Source organism: Myotis myotis, unplaced genomic scaffold, assembly GCF_014108235.1.
Source record: "Myotis myotis isolate mMyoMyo1 unplaced genomic scaffold, mMyoMyo1.p scaffold_m19_p_19, whole genome shotgun sequence".
Taxonomy (NCBI): domain Eukaryota; kingdom Metazoa; phylum Chordata; class Mammalia; order Chiroptera; family Vespertilionidae; genus Myotis; species Myotis myotis.
Window position 1 is genome coordinate 37,201,952 of NW_023416323.1, and position 24,035 is coordinate 37,225,986.

At 59.4% G+C, this 24,035-nt stretch overlaps 1 protein-coding gene across 3 annotated transcripts; it reads left to right on the forward strand.

Annotated features, from left to right (window-relative positions):
- Window positions 1-17,190, forward strand: CCDC102A (coiled-coil domain containing 102A). 3 transcript variants are annotated; one of them, XM_036346945.1, is made up of 9 exons: window positions 1-84; window positions 5,369-6,109; window positions 8,385-8,611; window positions 9,979-10,087; window positions 12,092-12,208; window positions 12,524-12,733; window positions 13,349-13,519; window positions 14,459-14,562; window positions 16,690-17,190. In XM_036346945.1, exons 2-9 carry the CDS (start codon window positions 5,519-5,521, stop codon window positions 16,817-16,819), a joined length of 1,659 nt encoding a protein of 552 aa, XP_036202838.1. In that variant the 5' UTR covers window positions 1-84; window positions 5,369-5,518; the 3' UTR covers window positions 16,820-17,190. The 3 variants fall into 3 exon arrangements, with proteins under 3 accessions (XP_036202838.1, XP_036202840.1, XP_036202839.1); XM_036346946.1 differs by lacking the exon at window positions 1-84 and adding an exon at window positions 2,717-2,798; XM_036346947.1 differs by lacking the exon at window positions 12,092-12,208.
- The last annotated feature ends 6,845 nt before the right edge of the window (window positions 17,191-24,035 follow it).

A 24,035-nucleotide genomic window follows, 5' to 3' on the forward strand; every position in this document is an offset into this window, starting at 1 on the left:
CGGCGACGGCCGCAGCCAGCCCCGCGCCCGCTCCGCCCTGCAGCGGCGGGTCGGACGTCCGGAGCCCGCGGGTCCCTGGCCGAGGTGAGCGGGGAGCGGCAGTGCCAGGGGCGGAAAGTCCCCGCGTCCCGGGAACCCCCTCCAGGCCGCGATCTTCCGCGGGAGGCAAGGGGTTAAGTTGGGGGCGTGCTGGAGAGAGGGGCGCAGCGGGGGGCTCCTGCGCCCGCAGCAAACGCTGAGCAGAACTTCCTAGCCGCCTCCCCGGGTTCCCCCGCGTCCGGCCCCTGGGCCTCCGGTGCGGAGGGGCTGCGGGTCGGGGGGTGGGGGTGCAGGGCCGCCCACGGATGCCCGGCCGGACGGGAGGGGGCTGCGGGCGGGGCAGAACTTGGAACTCTCCCGGGGGACACAACGTAGTCACCAGGGCGAGTGCGGGATGGACGGGCGGCGCGGGCCAATCGGAGCCCGGGTCCCCTCGCCCGGCTGCCAATGGGGACCTCGCGGTGTGGTGGGCGGGACAGCGCCGCGCGGCCGGGAGCCCCCTCCGCCCGCCGCTAGGGGGTGCGGGGCGGCCCTGCCCTGGTCCTGGACGGGGCGAGGAAGTGGGCATTCAGGCCGGGGAAAGGCGGAAAGCGGGTTTCCGTAGGGAGCCGGGGCAGGTGGGGCGACGGCTAAGGGCCAGGAAAAAGGAGGGGGCCCCGGTTGCCCGCCGCTCTGATGTGCCCACGGGGATGTCCGACCAGCCAGCTCCCCTTCTGGGCTTCGGCTTCTGTCTTGAGTGAGGGTTGTTCAGGGCTGTGGCGTTGGATTGGTTCAAGTTGGCACAAGGTCTGCCCACTTGTTGGACAGAACTTCTAGGAATCTGGTTAGCGCCCTGCCCCATCGTTCGGGTAAGAAGCCCGGCCCAGAGAGGATAGGGACTTGCAGATGTCACACAGCATAGCGGTGGCAGAGTGGGACTCGAGGGATGTCTTCTCTGCAAACATGAATAGATCGAGGAGCTGCTGAGACTCCCACCGAGGGCTCCCACCCTCTTCCATACCAGCTATGGTTGACCGCTTGGCCAGATGCATGAGGACCCCATTGTAGAGGTGCCCCAACGCCCCCCGCCCCCCCCCCCCCCACACACACACACACTACTTTGCTGCTGGTCCTCTGTAGATGTGGGGAGTAGCTGCTCCCCTCGGACTCAGAGGGGCCATTTGTAAAGAAATGTTATAGTTAGTGACCCGGCCTATCTTTGTGGCTCCTCCGTCTGAGATGGGGGTATCTGAGACAGTCCAAGGGTGCCCATGCCAGGGCTCAGGTTCCGCTTGCCTCCCTCCATCCTCTCCTGGAGGTCCAGTGGCTGGAGCCCAGGCAGCAGGTCAGAGAGACAGGTGCCCACAATTTGTGGCTGACCAGCCTGGGACCCTGCACTTATCCAATCAGGCTGTCCTCTGCGGTTTCCTGCTGGGCTCTGCTCCCTGCCCACAGCCAGGCCTGTGGCCCTGGGCCAGCCCCATAGCGCCACCTGAAAGGTTCTGGGGGGACATAGGGGGTTTCTGAGCTGGAGGGAGGAGTTGGGCCACCAGGCACACCCCTAGTCCCCCCAGCTGGCCCCCATCCAGGCTTCAGCATGGCTCACTCCCCTCATTGGATATTGAGAGTCATCTAAACATGCTTAGGACAAAACACAATGTTGTCCCTCTATGGGCCTATTCGGCTTCTTCAGGTAAGAGGCTTGACCACTGACTTGGCCATAAGATGACCTCTGACCCTGACCTTGGCCACAGACAGGCTCAGGCACCCACCTGTCTCGGAGCCTGCCACAAAGTGACTCCTGATCCTTAGAATGACTCAACTCCCCCTGGTCGCAAGGGGACTCCTACCTGTCCATCTTTCGTCCATAGCCCGGGAAGCATTAATGCAGCATCTGCTGTTGGCAGGGCCCTGTGCTGACAGCCCGCAAGACCAAGGTGCCCTTGTGGACTTCACAATGTGGCCATTGCTGAAAAACAGGGAGGCGCCAGTGCTTTGGGATCATTAACATAATCTGTTACGAGGTCAGGGAAGCCGTCCCAGAGGAGTGGAAACTGAAGGTGGGTCTTGAAGGATGTGTAGGAGTTTGCTGGTGGAGAAACAAGGGAGAGATGTTCCAGACCAGTCCACAGGCAGCAGGAACCACTGATCACTTCCTGTAGACAAACCTGATGAGGGCCTAGCCTGAAGCAAGTATCATGTGAAAGCATTCTTGCTTCCGTTCTAGAGTGTGGCCAGCAGCTGTCTGGAGCAGTGAGGATGGCTGAGGGCTGGGGTTGGGGAGCTCTGGGTCCCACTCAGCCCTGTTGCCCAGCTAAGGGTACGCAGGTTACAGTTCAGCCTCTGCTCTCCACCCTCCCAGCCAAATTGAAGCCAGTCCTCAATGCCGGGCCTGTCCTAGAAGCTCTGGGTGGCACAAGAGTCCCGCCTGGGTGGGCGGAGGCCTGAGCTGCAAGGGGCAGCTGGCCAGCTCTGGCGGTGGAGGGTTGTAGGGCTGTGCTCCCTGGGCAGGCGGTGGGGCTGGGAAGGTCAAGGCATTTCCTGAGGGTGAGGGGATTGAGCTTGAAGGATTTGGGGGCGGGGGCGTTCAGAGTCTGAGGGTTAGAGCAGGAATAGAGCCACCTGGCTGGTGGGAGGCAGGAGAGGGGAAGGTGGAGTGAGGAAGTGTCCCTGTGGTCTGCAGTGGCTGGAACCTCCTGGACCTGCTTCCTGGGGGGCTCAGGAAGCCACCCTGCACCCATAAAGGCACAGCGATGGGAAGGAGACACTGAGCCTGGAGGGTAAGGGCAGCGGGCAGGGCCGCCTGTCTCCGTAGCCAAGCTGGACCTGTGTTGTGTGTGAGTGTGCGCGTTACCAGGGACTCTGTGGGCTTTTGTCCCCAAGGCTGTGTTATGTGAGAGGGGTGGTGGGGGGTGAGGAGAGGGGTGCGTTGCTTCGCAGGGTCCGGTTGAATTTGTGGGTGTGCAGGGTTCCTGGTGGGCTAGGGGATGGGTTTCTCCAGAAAACCAACCTTGGGACCCGGGCCCCCACTCCTTCCCACACGTGGGCATATGCACCCTCCGGGGGCCACTGGAAGAAGAGCAGGAGGGCTGGCTGTTCAGATCCCCTCTGTCCCCGCTGCTGTCCTTCCTCCTCCCCCAGCCTCCAGGAAGGGCCAGACCAGGTTGCCAAAAAGGGGCACAGGAGCTGAGCCTGAAGCTCACCCCTGCCTTTAGCGTGGGCGCCTGGAAGCCATTAGGGGCCTGGGTGGCGCCGCCCTGCCCCTTTTGCGACAGGCTTGGGATTCCTGGAAGGAGCAGGCCACCCCCTCCCTGCCGAGCCCGTGCCAGGCCTGGCCCCGCCCAGAGGCAGAGAGGGTGTGGCAGTGGCCTCCTCCCTGTTACCCTCTCAGTTTAGGGGCTACAGGAAGGGCCCAGCAGAGAGGGCCTGGGCCCCAGGACCCCCTACCCGCCTCCATCCCCCATTTCTAGCACAGCCCAGGCTGCCTGGCTGGCACTTGGATTTCCTGCCGCCTTCCCCTCCCCCGCAGGCTCTCACATTGTTTTTCTTTTCCAAGAGCTTCTCCACGTGGAGTCTGGCCAGGAAAATGGGGAGAGGAGAGTGAGTGTCCGTATGCATGTTTGTGTGTGTGTGTGAGTGTGTGCATCCACTTAACAGTGAGTGTCTTTGCCTGTCTCTGTGTGTATCCATCCGTGTGTTGGCATGTGTATGCCTTCACGCGTGTCCGGGACTCTCTACAGGTGAGCATCTCTCTGTGCATCCGTAGAGCTGTGCGTGCATCGGGTCCATCTCTGAGTGTGCACGTGCCTGCCTGTGTGTCTTTGTATCTGTGTCTGGGTGTATGGGATGGGGGATGGACGGTACCTGCCAATGTGCCTGGGTGTGCACAGCTGTCTGTGAACACTCATGGGGTCACAGCCAGCTACCTCATTGCACAGGAGGAGAGACTGAGTCACAGAGAGGGCACTCAGCCTGCCAGGGGTCCTTTGGGGAGTCAGTGGCATTCTGGGAAATGGAACCTCACCTGCATGGTTGTGTCTGGGTGCATGACTTTGTGCAGATATTACTGGGGTTGAGACGTATACATTTGTGTGTATGGATCATGGGCGGTGACAAGGCATCACAAATACCCAAATGTCCTAAACTTGGACTATTAAAATACAATTCCCAGCCTCCTATCTACTGAACTTGACTCTCTAGGGGTGGGGCCCGGAGACTGCATTTAAAGCAACTATCCTGTTAGGGACAGAGAAGAGAGGACCTGGGGGCTTGGGGCGGGCAGGGAGGGAATGCCAATCTGGTGGCTTACCTTTTCACTGACATTCAATCACCTGCCAAGAGTGAGGGGGTTGGAGACTGGAAGAGGGGACGCAGGGTTGGCAGGCAGTGTGGGGACCAGCCAGGGTTGAGAAGTGCTCCGATTGGTCGCTCTGAAAAGGAAGGGATAGAGATCAGGGTGGGCCTTAGGGGTGGGGTGAGGGACAGGCTAGCTGAGCGGGGAAGGAAGGTCACGATGTCTCCTGCCGGAGGTGGTCAGAAGGAGGCCACCTGGAGGGAGAATGTGGCAGGTTATGGACAGGGAGGGCCATGTGTCTGATTTATTTTAAAGGGGATGTGGCCTATGAACTGCAGAGCCCGACACCTCCCCAGAGATTGCATTTGGACTCCCAGATACCATATCTGTCAGCTCTGGGTCTTAACCTTGTGGAGCCTTCCTCTCCTCTTCAGTAAATGTCAGTCACTTCTCTCGAGTCTGTTGAGATAAATAAATGAGATAATTCGCATAAGGCATGGTACCTGGCCTGTAAGTGGGCCCTCCACAAATGTCATTGTCATCATGTGCTAAGACTAAAACATTGGCCAGGTACCAGCTTCTGGCCTCAGCAAACTCACAGGCTGGGGTGAGAATGGGGAGCAGGCAGGGGTCAGGGGTCGATCACCTGACCTGAGGTGATATCTCAGATAAGTTTTAAGGATGAGAAGAGTTGGCCCAATGTAGGAAGAGGCAGGAGGGCCAGCATGGAAGCATGCTGTGTTCGGGATGGCGATGGGGGAGTAGTAGTTGCTCAGTGTGTCAGAGGGGACCTGAAGGTCAGGGACAGCAGATCAATACTGCAGATCAGCTGCCACTACAGCAGGTTGAAGGGACTAAAGCAGGGAGTCTGGAGACCAGTGAGAAAGCGGCTGCAGGCCCTTGCTCACCATTCCAGCCTCACAGGGTTCTTCCACCATTTCCTCTCCCCCTGCCTTTGCCGCGCTGTTCTCTCTGCCGGTTATGCCCTCCCCATGGCTGCTGTTATGGATGAGGACAGGCGGTGCCACAGTCTACTAACGGTGCACCCTCCCACAGGTCCCAGGAGGCACCCCCCACCCGGTGGCCAGGAGAGCAGGGGGTAGCGGTGTCATCATGCACAGTGGTATCGCAGCTGCCGGACGTCCCCCTCGCTGCCCCTGAGTCCAGCCCAAGTTCAAGTCCGGGGCCCACCAGCCCGCTTGCACCATGAGCCACGGGCCGAGCCCCCGGCTGGCCGAGTCCCCGCAGCTGTCCAAAGGCAGCCTTCTGACCATCCTCGGCAGCCCGTCACCCGAGCGCATGGGGCCGGTGGACTCGCTGCCGCCCACGCCGCCCAGCGGCACGCCCTCCCCGGGCCCGTCCCCCGCGCTGGCGCTGCCGCCGGCGCCCGCGCTGCTCGCCGACGGGGACTGGGAGAGCCGGGAGGAGCTGCGCCTGCGGGAGCTGGAGGAGGCGCGCGCGCGGGCGGCGCAGATGGAGAAGACCATGCGCTGGTGGTCGGACTGCACGGCCAACTGGCGGGAGAAGTGGAGCAAGGTGCGCGCCGAGCGCAACCGCGCGCGCGAGGAAGTGCGCCAGCTGCGCCAGCGCCTGGACGCGCTCACCAAGGAGCTGGCGGGCGCCCGCCGCGAGCGCCAGGAGGCGCAGGGCGAGTGCGAGGCGCGGGGCCGGGAGCTGGCGCGGCTGCGGGGCGCCCGCGGAGCCGCCGACCCGACGCCCGACGGACCCGAGACGGAGCCCGAGCGGGAGCACGAGCCGGTGCGAGACGTGGGGTCCGAGAGGCCCCAGAGCAGCCAGGTGTGTGGAGGAGGCGGAGCTGCCGGGCGGGGCTCAAGCCCTTTGGGTCCGAAAGTGGGAGGGGCTGGCTGATGTGGGCAGAAGTGGAGGCTGCCCGGCCCAGAGCCAGGAATGGTGAGGGCCTGGTGCCCTAAGAGGTTTCACTCCTGTGGGTTGACCCTGGGGGGCGGGGGGGTCTCCAGTCACCTCCGTTCCCGAGACCCCTGGGGCAGAGTCCTGGGTTCTGGTGGTCCCTCCACTCCCACACCTGAGTGGTCAGCAGCACCAGGGAATCAGCCCATTTGAGCCAGAGTAGGATCTAACTAAGTACTTGCCTGGAAGGCATCCATCAGTAGCAGAGCTGAGCCCATTCATTCGTTCAACTTGAATTTGGGGGGAGAGGTAAACACAAGCACCAATTAAAGCCGAGGGGTGGGGGGGCTGGGAGGCACTAGGAACATGGAAGAGTCCCGGATCAGGCTCTCCCGAAAGCGGTCCCGTTTAAACTGAGACTAAGTCACTAAAAGGATGCAGAGGAATTGGCTGTGAAAAGTGAAGACAGGTAGTCCCTCCAGGTGTGGCAGTGGCGCACCTGGTGCATCGGGGAACTGGCAGCAACAGCTCCTGTCAGTCAATGGGCACCTACCCGGAGGCTCAGCTCTGTGTGCATCATCTAGTTCAGTGATGGCGAACCTTTTGAGCTCCCGTGTCAGCATTTTGAAAAACCCTAACTTTGGTGCCGTGTCACATATAGAAATTTTTTTGATATTTGCAACCATAGTAAAACAAAGACTTATATTTTTGATATTTATTTTATATATTTAAATGCCATTTAACAAAGAAAAATCAACCAAAAAAATGAGTTCGCGTGTCATAGGTTCACCATCACTGATCTAGTTCATTCTCACAGCAACCCCCGGAGGTGTTTGCTTTATGGAGGACCACACCGAGGCGGAGAGGTTAAGTCCCAATGTCTCCCAGCTGGAGGCAAGTTGCTGGGGAATTGAACCCAGGTGAACTCCAGAGTCCATGGTAATAATCAGTATGGCTGGAGCGTTGATGGTGGGTGTGGAGGGCAGCGTCCCCCTGAGCCAGCAAGCCTGTCACCAGCGGCCATCTAGGGACAGAGTCCAGGCTGGGGTTGCTTCTAGCTCCATCCCAGACTCTAGCTAAGATTCTGGTTACCCCTTTCCTCCCCTGCCAAGTCCCCTCCCTCCCCTGCCCAGCTCCCTTCACCCCTGTAGGCTGGAGTGGGCCCTGCTACCTCTTCCCCGGGCTTGCCTGGTGTTTGGGGGCGGCAGTCATTGCTCTGCTGTGGGGCAGCCCATGACAGCCCCTGCCAGCCAGCCTCAGGTCTCCTCCTGTCCTGTCCTTGTCCTGGTTGTCAGTCACAGCCCAGGAGGTGGCAGGTGCGGCGGGGAGAGCCCTGGGTTGCAGCCTGAGTTTGTTTGCCAGCCCAGCCGCTTTGCTCTGAGACCAGAACAAGTCCCTTCCCTCCCTGTTTCCCTGTTTGTGACATAGGGCTTTGGACCAGGTGGCACCTGAGGCCCACCCACCCCCCAGACTCCGAGATACAGGAGGAGAATCTCAGTCCTTGGGGAGTCCTCGGAGCCACTGTCCCAGTCCAGTAGTGACACGGAGAGCCAGACAGGGAAGGGAGTGGCCCCCTCGTCTGGAGGGGCCTTGGGGAAGGCAGGCTGGAACAGGGTATCTGGGGTTTGTGGCCAAGGCAGGCCTTGGGGGTGGACAGGGAAGGACAGGGGGACAGAGGGGAGAGGGGATTGGCATTGGGTTAATAATGCCTCACCGCTTCCTGTCTGGGAGCCAGTTCTGCTCACAGGGCCGCCTTACTGTGCATCTCTACCATGTCACCTGTCTTGCAGTGCCTTCGTGTTTGCACCTGAAAAATGGGACCTTAAAGCCAGAATTCCTTTAGAAAGAATTTAGTTCCTGTTCGTTGTAGGAATCCCCTGCTTCTACACTGATCCACACCAATGTCCCAACATATGTTTGCATGCTTACAGTGACAGGGAGCTCACTACCTCTCCTGGGAAATCTTCCAGGATGCAGGGAACCCTAGTGGCCGACTCTTGTGCAGTTCCAGGAGAAAGGGGAGGCCCAGAGGAGGCTGTGTCCCCCCCTTTCTAGGATGCAGGGGCAGGCTACAAAACAGGGATGTGGGGCCCAGAAGGGCTGTGTGACTTGCCCAAGCTTACCCACCAGGCTGATTCCAGACCCAGGGCCTGGGAGAGGCCAAGAGGACTCAGCTGCCACTGTTCCTCCTTGGTCCCCGCAGGAGCTGGAGCTGGTGGAGAACCTGCTGAAGAGCAGACCAGAGGAGCCCGAGGGCTGCTGGGAGACACGCAGTGCGGGGACCGGGGGCCCACGGGGCAGCTCAGGCCGCCAGGAGCGCAGCCGGCTGCCCTGGGAGGACACAGCTGCCATGGAGGAGGAGGCCTCCAAGTTGACTGCCCTACGACTGCGGCTGGATGAGTCCCAGAAGGTGCTGCTCAAGGAACGAGAGTGAGTGCTGGGGCAGGCAGGTGCCAGGGGGTGGGCCGGCAGGTGCCAGCGGGTGGGCAGGCAGGTGCCAGGGGGGTGGGCCGGCACCCCCAGCACCACAGCATGAACATCAGTGTCACAGAGCGTGAGACTCGCCGAAGGGGAGTGGTTCTATTTGGGCTTGAATCCTGCAGCATTAGAACAGTGTGCTCTGCCCAAGGACCCCATGCTAGTTTTCTATTTTATTATTATTATTACTAGAGGCCTGGTGCACAAATTCGTGCACAGGTGGGGTCCCTCAGCCTGGCCAGCTATCCGGGCAATTGGGGCTGTCTCGCCCAGTCCCAACTGGGGCGACTGGAGCCAGCAGGCTGGCGGGGAGGGGTCGCGGAAGGTTGGCTGTGGGAGTGCACTGACCACCAGGGGGCAGCTCCTGCATTGAGCGTCTGCCCCCTGGTGGTCAGTATGCGTCATAGCTACCAGCAGGTCATCACGGTCGTTTAGGCTTTTATATATATAGATTAATTGAAATAATATGTAATATGCAAATCAGAGTGAGGTTCGAGATCCTTTTTACCTCCAGGATGTCATGTACACATTACCAGATGCAGCGTAATTCCTGGATGGGCAGGATGTCCTGGGCACTGCCAGGTATCAGGTACCCCTGGTCCCTGCCCACTAAATGACCCTGTCATCGTGACAATGAAAAACATCCCCGTGGGTTTCTAACATGCCTCTTAGAGGGTGGCATTGTCTCCTCTCAGAACACTGTGTTCGAGTCGCGAAATATTAGACCCTCAGAAAGGGAGCCGGGCGTGGTGTGGGATGGGGAAGCGCAGTGTGCTGAGTAACGGTAAGTGCAGCTGTTGGTTGAGCACTAACTATGTGCTGGAGCCAGGCACAGTGCTTGTTACCATGGCGCCTCATTCCTGCACAGGGTCATGGGAGAACTTGGGAATCCCACCCAGTGATGATGACAAGAGGGGACCCCTAGATCTGAGGGCCATTGGACAGTGTTTTCCAGCTTTTCTAACTGCAGAACCACGTTTTCAAGCCAAGCCTTGCCGGGAACCACAGTACTTGAAACAGAAGCCGGGATCCTATTTGGCAAATGATCCTGGGGCCCAGGGAGAGGGAGGCATCTGCCAGGGGTGGCCAGGGCCATGGAGGCCTGGCCACCTCCTCACACCATGCACTCGTGGGAGGGGTATAGTTCCAGGAGAAATCCAAAACGAGGTGCCTGCCTCAGTGTGGGATGCCAGGATCTTGAATGCCAAGGCAAGGACTTTGGCCATGGGTTCTGCAGGTGCAGAGTGCATAGGAGGACTCTGAGCAGAGGGCGCCGGTGGGCTCATCCTCATGTCTGCCTCTCTCTCTCCCCTCCCCAGGGATAAACTGGCACTGAGCAGAAACATTGAGAAGCTGGAGGGGGAACTCAGCCAGTGGAAGATAAAGTATGAGGAGCTGAGCAAGACCAAGCAGGAGATGCTCAAGCAAGTGAGTCTTGGAGACCAGGGAGGGCTTCCTGGAGGAAGCAGCATTGTGCTGTTGAATTTCAGCAGTGGGAGTGCATAAAAGAAGGGAATTCATTGATTGTCAAGCACCGGCCACGCACTGTTCTGAGTGCCGAGGTGGGCAATGTCCCTGTCTTGAGGAAGAGGATCAGGGGAGGACTGGCAGGAACCAGGCAGATACATTAATGAGCTATGAAGTAGTCAAAGCAGTATAAGGATGAGGTGGTGGGTCAGGAAAGGCCTAAGAAGGTGACGTTTGAGGCAAGACCTAAGAGGATTAGAAGAAGCCACCCTGAGAAGATACGAGAGCAAAGTTCCTAGCAGAAGGCACAGCAAATGCAAAGGTCCTGAGGCCAGAACAAGCCTAACGTTGTCCAGAAAATGAGCCAGTGAGAGGTGAGGTTGCAAGGAGAGCTTGGTAGACCAGGACGAAGGGGCGGCGTCCGATGGTGCATTCAGTGGGTGCCTACTGTGTGTGAGGTCTCACTGAAGCCTCGTGGCTGTCAGGCGGCTGTCCCCATTTCATAAGTGAGGAAACTGAGGCTCCAGCCAGCAGAAAGGGGACTCAGCTTCACCAGCACAGGACGGCGGACTCAGAGCAGGCAGCCCTTCCCACCTCCTGTGCAGGCCCCCACGGCCACCAGGGGGCACAGCCACCCCGAGAAAGCTGGCTGGATCGGCTGCGTTTCCGAAGGCGGGAGGACCACAGACCTCAGGGCCTGCATCTGCCCGGGAAGGGACCCTGGCCTTAGGGAAGCTTCTAAAATAGATTCCCAGACCCACCCTCATCCTCCTGGATCATCATCTTTGGGACTTGGGTTTAGGAATCTGTCTTCTTAATTTTCCCAAATTGTGAAGTGTGATCACTTGCGGAAAGTGAATAAAACACAAACGGGCAGTCTCACAGATTACTTACAAAGATTCGCTTTTGCATCTGACTTCTTTCCCTCACCATATGTATGCAAGGCCATCCCTGTCCTCACAGGCACGGCGCGGTATTTTGTTGGCTTTTACTGCTGTCAATAGCGACTCTGCACGATGTCAAAGCGCCCCAGGGTTTTCTGATGCGGCCAACCCTGCCCCCACACGCAGACTGTGTTCAGCCAGTGTCCATGGAGGGCTCCCCCACGCCAAGGCCATACAGGGGTACAGAGGTGGACAGACAACTCTCTGTCCTCCCAAGCTCCCATTCTGGTGGGGCAGGGAGGGTGGCAAGTGGAGGAGGCACCCCCTGCAGGTGGGGAGGACAGAGGCCTCCCTGAGCAGGGGGCATTTAGGCCAAAGCCTGAGAATGAGAAGAGTCCGTGCGGCAAAATACCTCAGAAAAAGTGTATGAGGCAGAGGGAGCCACATGTGCAAAGGCCCTGGGGTGGACAGGGTGTATTTGAGGCTTAGAAAGGAGGCCACACAATGAACTAAAGGAAAGAGGTGGGAGGGCTTTGTGAGACCGTAGGGAGGGGTCAGTCCTTACCCTAAGGAACCCGGGATGGGGACATGATTGTATTTATCTTCTTAAAAGCTCACTCTAGGCCCGTGGGCGCCAAACCGCGGCTCGCGAGCCACATGCGGCTCTTTGGCCCCTTGAGTGTGGCTCTTCCACAAAATACCACGTGCGGGCGCGCACATACAGTGCGATTGAAACTTCGTGGCCCATGCGCAGAAGTCGGTATTTTGTGGAAGAGCCACACTCAAGGGGCCAGAGAGCCGCATGTGGCTCGCGAGCCGCGGTTTGCCAACCACTGCGCTAGGCGACTATTGTGGAAAATGGGTTGATGAGGGGCTAGGAGGGGAGACTGGGGGGCTAGATGGTAATGAGGTAGGAAATGAGAGATGTCATTTCCTACAAGTGGTCAGATTCAAGGTCCGTTCTGCACACCCGGTGGCCCATTTGGGTACCACCTCTTTGCTGGGCACTTCTCACCAGTGCCCACTCTCAGAGCTGGTTCTGGGTGCTGGTCACGTAACCAGGCTGGGCTGTTTCCCGCAGCTCAGCATCCTGAAGGAGGCTCACCAGGACGAGCTGGGCCGCATGTCCGAAGACCTGGAGGACGAGCTGGGGGCGAGGTCCAGCATGGACAGGAAGATGGCTGAGCTGAGGGGCGAGGTGGGGCCTCTGCCCAGGACCTGGGAGGGCTGGGGGTCCAGGGGCCCTTGAAAGAGGCCTGTGCTCTAAGGGGTCCAGGCACACCCCAGGGGGTACCCTAATCTGCAGGGGGCAGTTCCTCTCCCACACAGAGACCAGAAGTGCCCTCACATCCTGCACACGTGAAATAGCCCAGGTTAATTATAGCCACTGCATCTGGACCTGCTTCCTGGAGCCAGAAATGACTCCAGGAGGAGTGGGGGGTGGGGGGAGGCCAGCTCCGGCCCTTCCGTGCCCCTTCCCCAGGGACCCTCACCCTGTCCTGCCCTGTTCCAGATGGAGCGGCTGCAGGCAGAGAATGCAGCCGAGTGGGGTCGCCGCGAGCGGCTGGAGACCGAGAAGCTGGGCCTGGAGCGGGAGAACAAGAAGCTGCGGGCGCAGGTCGGGGACCTGGAGGAGGCCCTGGCCCGCCGGCGGCGCCAGACAGCCAGCGCACTGGACTGCGACCTGCGGGCCAGCCAGGCTGCACTCTTCGAGAAGAACAAGGTGGGGCAGTGGGTGGCGTGGCCAGGACCGGGGTGGCCCTGCCTCCCCATCCAGCCAGGGCAGAGACCCTACTGTGTGTCCAGTGTCGGCCCACAGGGACCCGGGGACCCCTGAAGTGACAACTAAGGACAGAAGCTGCTCCTCCTGGGCACCCACTCTGGGTCAGGCTCAGTGATCACTGCAGACCTGCATTTATTGAGCACCTACTGTAGGCCCTACGCCAGTGCTTTTTGTCCATCATGTCAACAGCCCTTTTTGTCCAATCCTCTCAACAGCCCTTCTATTTATGCAACAAATGTTTGCACCGAAGACTCCAGACCTCATCCCTCCCCAAAAACCTGACTCAGCTCCAATAGCCTGCTGGACTTCCCATGTCATTCCCATTGGGCACCTCAAAGTTACACGTGCAACATGGAGCCACTGAGTCACCCACCCAGACCTTCTCACCTCACTGGATGGCACCTCTAGCCTCCAGCTACCCAGCCAAACCTCTAGTGCTGGTATTTCAGACACCAGGTGGAGAGATTCTGGGGAGAGGGGACACCAGCACCCCTAGACCTGCCTGACACGGTGCCCTCGGACACTGAGCCCTCCCCTCACCTCTGCTCCCTGCAGGAGCTGGCAGACCTGAAGCACGTGCATGGCAAGCTGAAGAAACAGTTCCAGGAGAAGGTGGCAGAATTGGCACATGCCAACCGGCGGGTGGAGCAGCACGAGGCGGAGGTGAAGAAGCTGCGGCTGCGGGTGGAGGAGCTCAAGAAGGAGCTGGCCCAGGCTGAGGACGAGGTGAGCACCGCTGGGGCCCAGAGGGCGGCCTCCAGACAGCCAGCTACGGTAGGAGTGTCACTCCATGCTGAGTCCCCGGCGCGCGGCATGAGCCTGACTCTCAGGATGTGCACAGGGTAGAGAGGGTGGGTGGGGGATGGATGCATGGATGGTAGATTGGTGTGTGGGTAGGAGGGTGGGAAGAAAAATGGACAGATGAGGTTGATGAGAGGTTGAATAGATTAATTGGTGGATGAGTGGGTAGACTGTAGGTGGTTAAATGGAAAGACAGAAGGATCACTCCAGGAATGGATGAACAGATGGATGAGGGACCAGGTGGACAGATGAATGGGAGAGGGAGAAGGCGGGAGGAAGGATGGATGGATGAGATGTGGCAACAGATGTCTGCTGGGTGATTGGGTGGATCGATGGATGATGGGTGAGTATATGCAAAGATGGATGACAGTGGAAAGATGGATAGACCACTGACTGGATCCGTGGGAGGAAGAATGAATGGACAGGGAAAGAAGGACAGTAGGATGGAGAGATGGAGAGATAGGTGTGTCTGGGAGAATGGAAGGACACGTGGACAGGCAAGGTGAAGGGGTGGCTAAGTAGATTAATGAATGGTGAGTGGGTAAGTGGTATCTTCATGGGCAGATGGATAGTTCCATGGGTGAATGGTCACATGGACAGATGGATGAGGGTAGATGGGTAGGTGGGTTGATGGGTGGGCCAGTAGCGTGGAGTATGGGAGGAGGGGAGGGCTTAGGAGGGAGGGGCAACAGGGGTGGAGAGGAGCACAAGGGATGCTTCCCTGGAGGAGGTGGGCCTTGGTCTAGGCCTCAGAGGACAGGGCCTGCTCTCCAGGAAGAACATCCCCACGGGTGAATGGCAGGAGGCAGGCCAGGCTGGCCCAGCCAAGGTGACCCCATGCTGTTGGCCCTGCTCGCCCCCCAGCTGGACGAGGCCCACAACCAGGCACGGAAGCTGCAGCGGTCGCTGGACGAGCAGACGGAGCAGAGCGAGAACCTGCAGGTGCAGCTAGAGCACGTGCAGTCCAGGTGGGTCCCCACGTGCACCCCTGGGGGGATGGGGCTCCATCAGGGAGAGGATTCCTGGCCAGGGCACAGAAGCAGGGCAGAAAGACTTCCAGCTAAAGGAAACCCGCCCCCCTCCTCCCCTCCGGGGCAGGGTCCGAGCTCAGCTAGAGGAGAAGGGGGAGAAGGAAGAGGGCCGGGCTCCCTGGGGCCAAAATCCTGTCCCCTCCAGGCAGGAAGGGCCGGGCCAGGAAACCAGGGAAGGGGAGTGAGAGCAGGAAGTGAGACCAGCTGGGACCCTGGAATTGTCTCCTGTAGCCAGAGAGCAGGAAGGGTGGCCAAACAGGTCAGGGCCAAGGTGGGGTAATAGGTAGGGCCCATGGGCCTGAGAAGCCACTGACAAGACAAACAAGCAGCCCTCAGGGTCCTGGGCTGGGTGGACCCCAGGCCAGCTGGGATGAGAGGACCTGGAGGACCCCCAGCCTGATGATGGGCCCGAGTCCTCAGACAGACCACAGGGTCTGGGGAACCCGCCGGCACATTCTGCCTTTCTCCCCCAACTCCCCTATCCCAGCACCCTCTCTCTGACACCCCTTAGAGCCATAAGATATCAGAGAGCACCAGGTCCAAGCCCTCCCCACTTCACAAGCCCCCTACCTGGGGCGCCTCATAACCACAACCCTGACCCACTCTTCCTGGGCTGGGCCCCGGGCAGGCCCTTACTCCCCTCCTCTTATTTCATGGACTAGAGGGAGCCTGGGCTCTGCAGCCAGGCTGCCTGGGTGGTGGGCATCCTGGCCCTGTCCCTCCTCGCTGTGTGATCCTGGGGCACTGACTGACCCTCTCTGTGTCAGTTTCCGCATCTGTAAAATGGGGACGATGGCAGCTCTTACCTCTTGGTTGTTAGAATGAAAGGAGCTGGTGTGTGTTTGTAAAAGTGCCTGGCGCATCATGAAAGCTGGACAACTGCCAGCTGCTGCTGTTACTGTGGCTCCTGGGTGGGGGCGCTCATCGTGGGTCAGATACTGTGCTGCAAGAATCGAGCCCCTGTAAGACGGGAAGGGGGAGATCTTTTTTCTAGGGGGTCGGCAGATGAGGAAACTAAGGCCCAAGAGGGTCGGCCCTTCCACAGCCACACCCCCACCCTTGGCCATCTGCCATCTGAGCCCTTATGTACTAAGCGCCTACTATGTGCTGCTGTGTGCGGAGTTTCTGGGAAGGGTACAGCCTGTGGAGCCAGGCCTAACAGCCGGGTGACGTGGCCAACCAAGCCTCAGTTCCCCCTTCTGCTTGGGATGTGACCTCTCAAGTGTTGGGCCGGGGCCCAGGCATGAGTCCAGGTCCCTCTGGCTGTGTCTGGCCAGCGCTGCCCACTCCCCCGCCCCAGCACGCACCCCGTAAAAGGCCGCCTGGCCCCAGGGCTCTCCCGCCGCCTTGGCCGCATTCTCCGGGAGCCATAAACTCCCAAAATGGACAGGCAGGCGCTGCCCAGCCTCTCAAGTGCTTCCATGGGGAGGGCGCGGCCGCCCAGGACCGCTGCTTCATTTTCTTTTCCAACTTTTCGTGCTTTAATGTTCCGGGGACGGCGCACTAAATCACAGCGCCGTAATGGAGGCCCCTGGCTGCGCCCCTCCCGCCGTGTTAATAATTCATGTTTCCTGTAAGATGCCGCCAGGCAGCCACTCTGCGGGGGGATGGGTATCGCCGCCTCTGCAGCTCTTCCCAGGGCCCAGGTTCGCCTGGTACATGTTGGCTTTGGAACTTTAATGTGAGAGGAACTGGGGTGGGGCGCTTTCTCGTAGACACTGGGGATGTAGGGGGCTGAGACACCACCCCCCTCCAGGCCCCCCTGTGGTCTTTAGAGCCGGGCTGGGGTTGGACTCCCAGCAGCGTGACCTTGGGCAGCCGCTCACCTCTCCCAGCCCCCAGCCCACCCCCACCCCCACCCCCGCTCGCAAATTACTCTGAGCAAATTACTCACCTGCCTCGGTTTCTTTGTCTGTAAAATGGAGGTGATAATAGCACCTCCTGTCTTTTCAGGGACCTCTGGGAGGAGGGTGTAATGAGGTAATGTTTGTAAAAGGCCCAACCTGGTGCCTGGCAGTGGAGGTGGGATGAATCCCACACCCTGACCCCGCTGTCACCCCCCAGGCTCCGAAGGCAGCAGCAGAACGCCCCCCTCTTTGGAAAGATCCGCAGCGCTCGCTTTGGCCCTGAGGAGGCCGGGGATGGAGCCAGCGACCTGGACGAGGACGAGGACCTACAGATCCAGGTGGCCTAGAGCTCCAGGGCTGGCAGGACTGGCCCAAGGCCACAGCCCCCCTGGGTGCTCGGGCTGACCGGCCACTCACTGATGCAGCTACCTGTCCTCACCCTGGGAGCACCCCTACCAAGGGAAGCCACGGCCTATGTTTATATATATAGATATATTTTTATATATATGCCTGGTGCTATAAACACTATACCGCCCCAAGGCCTGGTCTAGGCTCCCCCACCTGCCAGGACTTCCATGGAGGGCGGATGGGGTGTCAAGAGAGGGTCATTGGGTCCCCAACCCAGGCTGCCTCTCTGAGCCTTGGGGGCTGGACGGGAACTGTTCATAGTACAATGTGATAAACCCAGTCTTTTGTAATAATAAATGAGTTGAGGTTCTTGGGGTGGAGGCCTGAGATCTGGGCAGGCGGTGTGGGGGACAGCATCGGCCTACACTTGGCACCGAACGTAAGTTCAGAAAGATCAAGTGACTTAATGAGTGCATGAATGAATGAGTGCATGAATGTGAGAAAGAATGAACGAATGAGCATCTGAGCTGCGGAATGGTCCGGGATCCAGCTCCTATGAGGGGAAGGAGACAGGATGGTGCACGTGTTCTCTGGAGAAGAGGAGACTTAAGTCTGGCATCGATGGATTCAAATCTCAGCTCTGCCCCTTCCTGGCTGTGCAACTCTGGGGAAGTTCCTTGCCCTCTCTGAGCCTCAGTTTCTCTGTCTGTAAATCCGATGTCTCACAGAGCTATCCTGAGAATCAGGTGGGTTCATCTGGAGCTCAGTAAACGTTCGTTGTTATTGAAGGACTCGAAGGTATGCCCTGGAGAGAAGGGATATGCCAGCTGGGAGGGATGAAGTTCAGGTGACTGGTAGTTTACCCAGAAGTAAGTGTAAACACCAGAAATAAGAAATCCTTTTATCTTTTCCCCGGCCCTGCTCTAGGTAGTGAAATTATAGGTAATTTTAATTTTATTTTGGATACTTAATCTCTAAGTCCTCTGTAACCAACAGACCTACATTAAACCTGGTGGGAACTGTTATTAACACAGCAGCACACAGTTCTGAACCTTGGCAAATCGAGGTGGCATTCAAGACACCTGCCCGTGATGAGACCCTTTAGAGAAGCCCCGGTGCCTGATTTCTGCGACCGGAGGCTCCGTCAGAATTGTGCTAGCAGGCGGGAGGTGGTGAGTTCCCTGTGTCAGGGGTGTGCAAGGAGAGGCTGGGCTCCCTGCTAGGGGTGGGGAGCAGCATCCAAGGATTTTGAGGGACCCCTGAGGCCACAACCATTGGAAGCCATGAGCCTTGGGGGCTGACAGGCGGGGAGAAGCAGGCCCAGGAGCCCAGCTGGGGGTCATAAATCCGGGCATTGAGTATTGGCCTGTTACCAGGCCTAAACTAGCGATGCCTGAGGTGGCGGTTGCTGTCATGACAGGGAGGCCCCTGTCCCCTCCTGTGCTCCAAGGGGAGTGGATGGAGTTGGGGACACCCAGCCATGGGGATCCCCCCCAGTGGGTCTTTCCCCATAAGCCAGGGCTATCGGAAAAGGGGCTGCGGGAAGAAGACCATTTCTTGCCAGGGGTCTTTCTGTTTTCTCTGCCAAACAGGAAGTGGGCCCCAGAAGAGGCTGGAAAATGCTGCCCTCTGACCCCTGGGAGCTAGGAACCAGGCCCTCACTGACAGCAGCCCTGAGAGCCGCCCCCCCCCCCCCCAGGCCCCCGGGCAGACATGCCATTCCCAGACACAGAGCAGACCAGCGGCTGGCTCCCCCAGACTCCCTGGCACCTCCAGCGAGATAGTGTTGAGCAGGGGCCCCATTCCAGCCCCTGCTTGTGGGCGGGGCGGCTCCGGAGAATGTCAGTGAGGAGGGGGTCTGGCCTCCCACCTCCTTTATCCAAGGGAAACCCAAGACTCAAGGGGAGGCAGCCACAGACAAAGGGCTGCAAGATGGTCCGGGCCTGGACTGCGGGCTACCTCCCTGCGCAGGTCTCCCCTCCCTGTGGTCATGGTGGTGGGGGCGGCATCTGCCAACAGAAGTGGCAGCTTTGGCTCGCACGATGCTGTAGAAACGAATGCATCGCTAATATTAGTCATGGGATTTTCTCATAAAAATAGAGCTTTCTTTCTCTTGAGAAGGCAGCGTCTTGGAGGCACTGAGCTCACACTCCCGCACGGACACAGCTGCGGGGCTGAGCGGCGGGCGCCCCCTGCCCTGGGCACAGAGTTACCCCGTGGGCCGCGGTCCCCACCAGGCTCTGCAGCCTCACCCTACACCCACCTCATTTCTGTGACTGCCTGGCCCCTGGAGGCCTGCGAGTGTTTTTCCTCTGTGCACAGGTGAGGAAACGTGTCACTCGTGCCCTCAGAACTCTGACAGGTTCCTCGTCACCACTCGGGGACGGCCGCTAAGGTCCCAAGCCATGCCATGGGCTTTCCTACCCGTGAGGCAGGCACTGCCATCCTCAGTTCCCACTGAGGATGCAGAGGCTCCAAGGAGCGAGTGACGACCCCAGGGCCACACAGCTGGTGAGTGGCGACACCCTCATTCTAGCTCAGCTGCCGCAGGCCAGACCCTCACTCCTCACGATGCCCCTCCAAGGCCAGGCCCCACGCGGTGCCACTCCAGCCCCCCTCCAGGGCCCTGCAGCCAAGATGAGCTTCCTCACTGCCAGCCTGATGGCCCCTCCCCCACCAGGGTCCCACCAGCCCTTCGAAGTTCACTTCATTCTGAGAGCATTAGTGGGTTGTCACTTGTCTGCTTCTCCGGCCCCACCAGATGCTCTGTCCTATGGGGCAAAAACTCCCCTCGGCAGCCAGCACAGTGCCCTGGGCCTAGTGGGCATCCTAAAAGGAAGGAAAGAAAGATGGATGGATGGATGGATGGATGGATGGATGGATGGATGGATGGATGGATGGGATGGTAAAAGGTTAAAGCCAGAACCACCCCCACCCCGGACTTCCCCTCCCCGCTCCCCACCCCAGTCCCACTGCAATACCTGCTGGACTGGTTCTGTTGGGTCTTTCTGCTGGTCAGCTAAGCCTTCCAAGAAAGCCACAGTAGCCCGGGGGTAGCCGGTCCCGCCTCCGCCTCCTCAGGTGCCTGGACAGGCTGGAGAACCGGCTCGGCCAGATCCTGCCCCTCCTCCCCCTGCAGCCTGAAGCTCAGGGCCCTGGAATCTGTTCTAAAGGCTTGGCCTCCCCAGCTCTCCAGCTGAGGTGGTTTTTGCCCAGCCCTGGGGTTCCCTGCCTCAAACCCGTACCCAAGAGTGAGCCCCTTGTGCCCCAGCCTTCCAGACAAGCCTGGCTTCTAGACCCAGCTGCTTCCTGATGGGCTGTGAGCTTTCTAGCAAGCCCCTGTAACTCTCTAGGCTGTTGTTTCCTGATCTGTTAAATGGGAACAAAAGCAACCGGCTTGTCCAAACCCACATCCAATAATATGACTTTACTGTTACTGTTATTTTTCTGGCTTTCCTTATGCTCTGCATCCCCTCCCAAGACCTCAGTGCCCTGTGCCTGGGGCCCCACAGCCACGCGGGCACCCCTCCGCTCTGGGGCAGTGAGTGAGGGGGCCGGAGGCTGAGGCGGCACCAGCTGTAGCTGTCAGCCCGCCCCCCACACACTCTACCGCCACCACCACCACCACCACCCACCAGCCTCCTCAGCTGCTAATTGCAGGGTTAGGCGATGCCAGCTGCCTCCCAGGCCCCAGGCGGGCGCCTCCCAGTAGAGCCCAGGCTCCCTGGAAAGCCTCCCAGTCCTGGCGGCCCCCAGGCCCAGATGCTCTGGGGGCGCCCTCCACGGTGCTCAGACTCCCCCCGGCCCCTGGGGAGGGGGCCTGAAGAGGTGTAAACACGAGGCCTCCTCCGGTTTTCCCATTTCCCAGGCTTCCCCCACGTCAGAGGAGCATCCTGGCCGCCCCTCCCCCACTGAGGAACCAGCCGGGGCTCCCACTGCTGGGCAAACACAGCCTCCTCCACATCCGGTGCGTGGAGTGCTCCAGATTCACTCTTAAGCACGTTCCCCAAGCGGCCGTGGTCTCAGGTCCCTGCTGATCTAGGATACAGTGCACAGCCCCTGGCTACCCTGTCGGCGTCTCTCCCTCCCCCACTGGCTGGGACTGGCTTTCCCAGCACCGCCTTGTACCTGCCCTGGGCCAGAGCAGCCGTGGTCAGATTGGGTGATGGCTTCACAATGACCGTGTGGCTCCTCGCCTGAGAGCAGTCTAGGCTCCCTCTGGACGTCTAGGCGCCTCCAGGACTCTGGGATCCCCGGGAAGGAGCGGAGCCTTCAGAGCCCGGGTCCCCTCGGTGGTGCCTTTCATTGTCATCGTCACAGTGACCCAGGAGGTGGACAACAAGGTGGGGAAACCAAGGCCCAGAGAGGAAAGGGACCGGCCAGTAAATGACAGGGCCAGCATCGAATCAGGACGGCTGCAAAGGCCACGTGCTCTCGGAGACAGTCCTCGGCCCGGGCCTGAGCCGGCTCAGAGCAGGTCTCCGTATGTTCACAGGAGGGAGGGAGAGAAGAGTGAGCTGGTGCAGACAGACGCTGTCCTCAGCCCCCTTCCCTGCAGGGCACTCCCCAAGGCCCTTTCAGCCCACGCCCACCTGGGCAGGTAGGAGGAGGGGACCCATTTCCTAGGTGAGTACACTGAGGCCCACTGAGCAAAGTAGCTCCTCCAAGGGCACCCAGCCACCCTCTCCTGGGAAGCCCAATCCTTCAAAGAAGGTCTTACTCCTTCACGCCTTTGACCTTCATTATAATAACTCAAGAGAGAGAGCAGCCAAACAGGTGCAGATTCTCCTGCACCCCCAACCAGGCAAGAAGCTCCGCCTCCTGAGCCTCAGTTTCCACCTGTGTCACACGGTGCCGCGACGATTAGAAAGGACACTTGTCAAGCCCACAGCATGGGCGTCAGCAGCCAGCAGTATTGTTTGTCCACTCTCGTCAAGGTCGCCTGCCATGTCTGTGTGGAGACCAGGAGAAGCGCACCGCCCACGCTGGAGGGGGGATCCTTGTCCAGGATCTAACTCTGCCCGCGTGGACCACTCCCCTCAGCCACACTCAGCTCCCCCAGCTCTCAGTCCAATAACAGAAACCTCCGCCTGATCACTCGCCCAGTGGCCCAGGTATCGTCATTCCAGGATGGGGTGGGGCTTGGGGGTACCCCTGGGAGACCAAAGGCCCCTTTGTTCCTGGACCACCCTCCCCTCCCCACCAACCCACCCCAGCGACTGACAGACGGGAGTTAGGTCTGTAACGAAATCCCTTGGGAATCTGGCCGGTGAGACTACTCTATCAGATCAAGTTTATCTGATTGCCCAGTCCCTGAGGGGTAAACTGAGGAAGCTGCCAAGCAGTGAGGGTAGAGTCAGAGAGAGCAAAGAGATGCTACGCCAGGCTGTCTGCCTGTTACTTCCTTTGATGCTCATGACAGCCAGTGAGGTGATTCCAGGTGAGAAAACCAAGCTTGAGACCCTTAGCCGCATCCTGAGGTCTCAGAGCAGCTAAGAAGCAGATCTGAACCAGGGCCTCCACCGCCCGCTCTCCTGCGCGGATGCTGGTAACCACTACACCCAAGGCTTCTGTGCTTTGCATGTAACACACCCATGAACCTCCGCTTGGTCCCTTGACATGGATGGTTCCAGATGGCTGGCTTCTCCCGGTGTAATTACCGACTTACCCACCTGGCTGGGGCTGGCTTTCCGCTCCCTGGCTAGCCTGCAAGTCCCCTGAAGGCTAGAATGTGGTCCTTTGTGGTCACCTTGGTGCCCCCAGCACCTATGCCTGACACCTAACAGGAGCTCGCTACACATCTGGTGAATGAATGCACGATGAGCGAGTAGATGAACAAATGAAGGAATGACCTTCCACGCCCCCCCCTCTCACGCCCAAGGCCAGTCCGCAGGCTCAGGTCGGTCAAAGGCAACAAGAGGTAAAGTTATAACCCAGGGCAGGCAAGTGGACTATGCCAGGTTTTTTGAGAGGAAACTCAGAGATGCGGCTCTATTAAAAATTGATATTTCAGTGAGATAATCCCTCTGCTAGGCTTTTAATTGATTGTCTAAAAAGCCTTCCTCTGTTGTTATGCTGCTTTATTCACCGGGACCATTAATTTTTTTATGGACAATCAAACCCAGATAGAGTGGAAGGGCTGCTTCCAAAAGGGCAACCAAGGCGCCAGGGACAAACACCTGGGGGCCGCCCAGGACCAGGAGAGGGGCTGTGGCCTGAGACCAGGCTTGTCACACACATGCCCGCCCCAGGGGACAGCCTTTGTGGAGTTTGGAGGAGCAGGAGGGGAGGGCTCCAAGGGGCAACTGCTGTGAGGTAGAGCCCCCCCCCAGGGAATTGGGACCCCTGGGCCCCGCCCCTCGCCCCCCGCCCCACTAAAGGCCAGTCGCCCACTATTCCAGGCGTCTGTTCCCGCTCTGTCCATATCCGGATCTGGCTGCTGGAAGTGGACCAGGGAGTGCTGGTGAGTGGGAGTCGGGAGCTCTGGGTTCTGCCACTTTCCCTCTCTGGGCCTCGGTTTCCTCATCTGTGCAGGGGGGTGACACTGGCCCATCTCCAGGGGCGGCTGTGAGTGCAGAACCGGGACGTCTAGGCTCCCTCTCCTGGCTGTGTGGCAGCCCTCAAATCGATGCCCACCCAGCCCTCCCCAAGGTGACCTGGCCACGTCTTTTCTCCTCCCTCCCTCCCTCCCCGACAGCTCTGAGTCAGCTCCACGCTCTGCTGCAAAGCCTGGGTGTTCTGCGTGCACCTGTCTGCAGGTCCGGGCTGCGTCTGTGTCTCCGCCACCCCTCCGTCCACTGCATCAGCCTGACAGCCAGCCAGCTTCCACGGAGCCCCAGAGGGTCCCTGGCGGCAGCAGCGGCAGCGAAAATGGGCTCAGCCTCGGCTGCCTGGCCCTGGGCCCTTTCATAGGTGTCTTGCCCGTGAGCTGGCCTCCCTCGCTGTCTCTCTGCCACCCCATGCTCCTGGGGCCTCTTTTCTGGGAGGGAGAGGCTGGCCAGGCAGGCGCGGGCCTCCTGGGCATGGGGCCTGTGGGCTCACAGGGCTCCGCACTGGGTGTGATGCTGTATTGTTGCCACCTAGAAGGAATTAATAATTTTTAAAATTTCATTTCATTTTTCCCATCACCATTTATCCTCCTATGCCAGCGGTTCTCAACCTGTGGGTTGCGACCCCTTTGGCGGTCGAACGACCCTTTCACAGGGGTCGCCTAAG